The sequence below is a fragment of the Condylura cristata genome, unplaced genomic scaffold, assembly GCF_000260355.1.
Source record: "Condylura cristata isolate star-nosed mole 26May11 unplaced genomic scaffold, ConCri1.0 scaffold00013, whole genome shotgun sequence".
NCBI lineage: Eukaryota > Metazoa > Chordata > Mammalia > Eulipotyphla > Talpidae > Condylura > Condylura cristata.
Window position 1 is genome coordinate 30965568 of NW_004567114.1, and position 2375 is coordinate 30967942.

Here is a 2375-nt window from a genome sequence, read left to right on the forward strand (position 1 = left end):
GCCTGCTGCTCCCCTCAGCAGTGTACTTCGTTGATCTGCCTGTTCTGTTCCCCACTCTGTCTCTGGTGAAGCCTCTCACCTCCCCTGAGCCTCTGACCTGTACTCCAGTTCTGTATGCACAAATGAGTAGATCTTTAAAAAAAAAAAAAAATGTAGATAGGTTTTTATGATAAGCATCTCTGTCTAAGCCCAATTTAATGTCTTTACAATTTTTCTTTACATTCTCACCTCACATACACATTGAATCAAAGCACAGAACAGCAAAAGAACAGAAAACAAACAAACAAAAAAAAACCTTGGAATCTGACTGTAGAAATGAGGCCACAGAAGGGAGAATGGTAGATGAAAAACAAAGGATGGAAAGTGCCCAAAAGACTATGGTGGAGAATTACACGTACTTGGCTGGTAGGCATAATATGGTATATAACACTTGAAAAGATGTAGACCTACCCTAATACCTATAAAACGTGATAAACCAACATTGCCACAATTTAAAGAAATTAACTACATTTTTAAAATAAATGTTTTCTTATGCAAAATACAAAATAAAATTCTCAGACAAACTAGAGTCACTTTAGCATGGAGCCCAACCCCTTGAAAATATTCTAGTTCTTAAAAAATAGCATTAATGGAAGGAAAATAGTCTGAAAGCAATGTACTTTAATCATTAAACTTAGAACAGTCTATTACTAATAATTGGTTTATGTCAATTATAATACTTTCATCTGAAAAATTTATGTAGACAGTGACTTTTATTTTGAAAGTAAATGAAAACAAGTAGAATACATCAGTACAAATACTGTAGAAATTCCATTATCCAACATAATAAACTGGAAAGAAAAATCCCCCAAGACTAATACTTTTTATCACAATTAGCATTAATACATACCAATTCATCTAAAAAAGCCTGCTTATTCTTCCTTTTTAGAATCTGCTGCAGCTGTTCTTCTTTTTGTATATACAATCTTCTTTGTTCATTTTCTTGTCGTTCTACCTCTAAAGCTTCTTCCAATTCCTCTTGTTCCCGAGTCTAAAGTGGAAACATTTATATATGACAGACATGGAAAAAATTAGTGACCAATATCAATCCTATACCACATTCTGATACTTTCTTTTTTTATAAGCAGAACACATACTAGTCACTATTATTTAATAGTGTAGCGATTCTAATTTGAAGGAATTAAAGTTTATTTTATCTTACTTGGACATGTTACTATTAAAGGGAAAGAGAAATGGAACTAAACAAAATACACAGAGCTCACCTGCAAAACTGTGCTTAATAATTTATAATTATTTCAGACAGTCTCAAAACATTGATTTTAGAGAATTTAACAAGGAAAACATAACAAAGCAAAAATATTACAACTTATAATATCTACGCTGAACTAAAGACTGATTGAAACACTCCACTTAAAAGATATCTTTAGTAGAGGCCCTCCCTGGTGGCGCAGCGGGTTAAAGCACAGCACTGAGAATCTAAAGCAGCTTCCCCATGAGTTCAATTCCTGCCTGGGGTGACCACATGGTGTGGCAGACCTCTCCTGACCTGCCTGCTCCTCCCCTCAGCAGTGTACTTCGTTGATCTGCCTGTTCTGTTCCCCACTCTGTCTCTGGTGAAGCCTCTCAGCCCTGTACCTCTAGCCTGTACCCCGGCTCTGTATGCACAAATAAATAAATCTTTTAAAAAAAAAAAAAAGATATCTTTAGTAGAAACAATTTCCAGCACATATAAAAAGATGATGAAAAATTATCACAGTACTTAGCTGCTTCTTACAAAAAAAAAAAGTTTACATGATGCTAGAATTCCAAATAGCATTCACTTAAGGTAAGTTGACAAACAGAAGTTATTTCATACAAACATTTATTTTAAGAGTCATCTTTGTGGGCTGAAAAATTAAAAATTCTAAGCAAACATAAAGATAGAATAACTACAGATCTATTCATCCCCTTTTTGGTTTTTTGCAAGTTTCTTAGAAATATTAAATGCTTTTAGCTCTGCAATTCCAATTCTAACTCATACTTAGGAGCAATATTATATCTAGTTTTTACTCTTTACGTCTTACAAATGAGAAATACAGTGAAATCTGAATGGTGACTCTTACTCCTTTACTCCTGAAAATTCTGTAGTACTTTGTTTTTTACTCAATAGAACACTGAAAATTTATAATACCTCAAAGCAAATACAGAAGAATGAAGGAAAAGAGAGTAATAATAGTCTAGAGAACTCTAACATATGAATTAACAAGCACCTCAGAGAAAAGTATAGTTTTGCAAAATAATATTTAAACCCCTCTGTTAAGTTTTCTTCCCCAGTTTACATATTAGATAAGCTCAAAAACAAAATGCTCTGGCCCTCCCTGGTGGCGCAGCGGGTT

General features: G+C 33.9%; 1 protein-coding gene across 1 annotated transcript in view; it reads right to left on the reverse strand.

Annotated features, from left to right (window-relative positions):
• The window catches only part of MNAT1 (MNAT CDK-activating kinase assembly factor 1), a 142630-nt gene that overhangs the window by 81912 nt on the left and 58343 nt on the right, over positions 1–2375 (reverse strand). Inside the window, exon 5 of the mRNA XM_004681810.1 lies at positions 890–1030. Within this exon, the coding sequence (XP_004681867.1) occupies positions 890–1030 (141 nt within the window). The remainder of the gene's footprint in view (positions 1–889; positions 1031–2375) is intronic.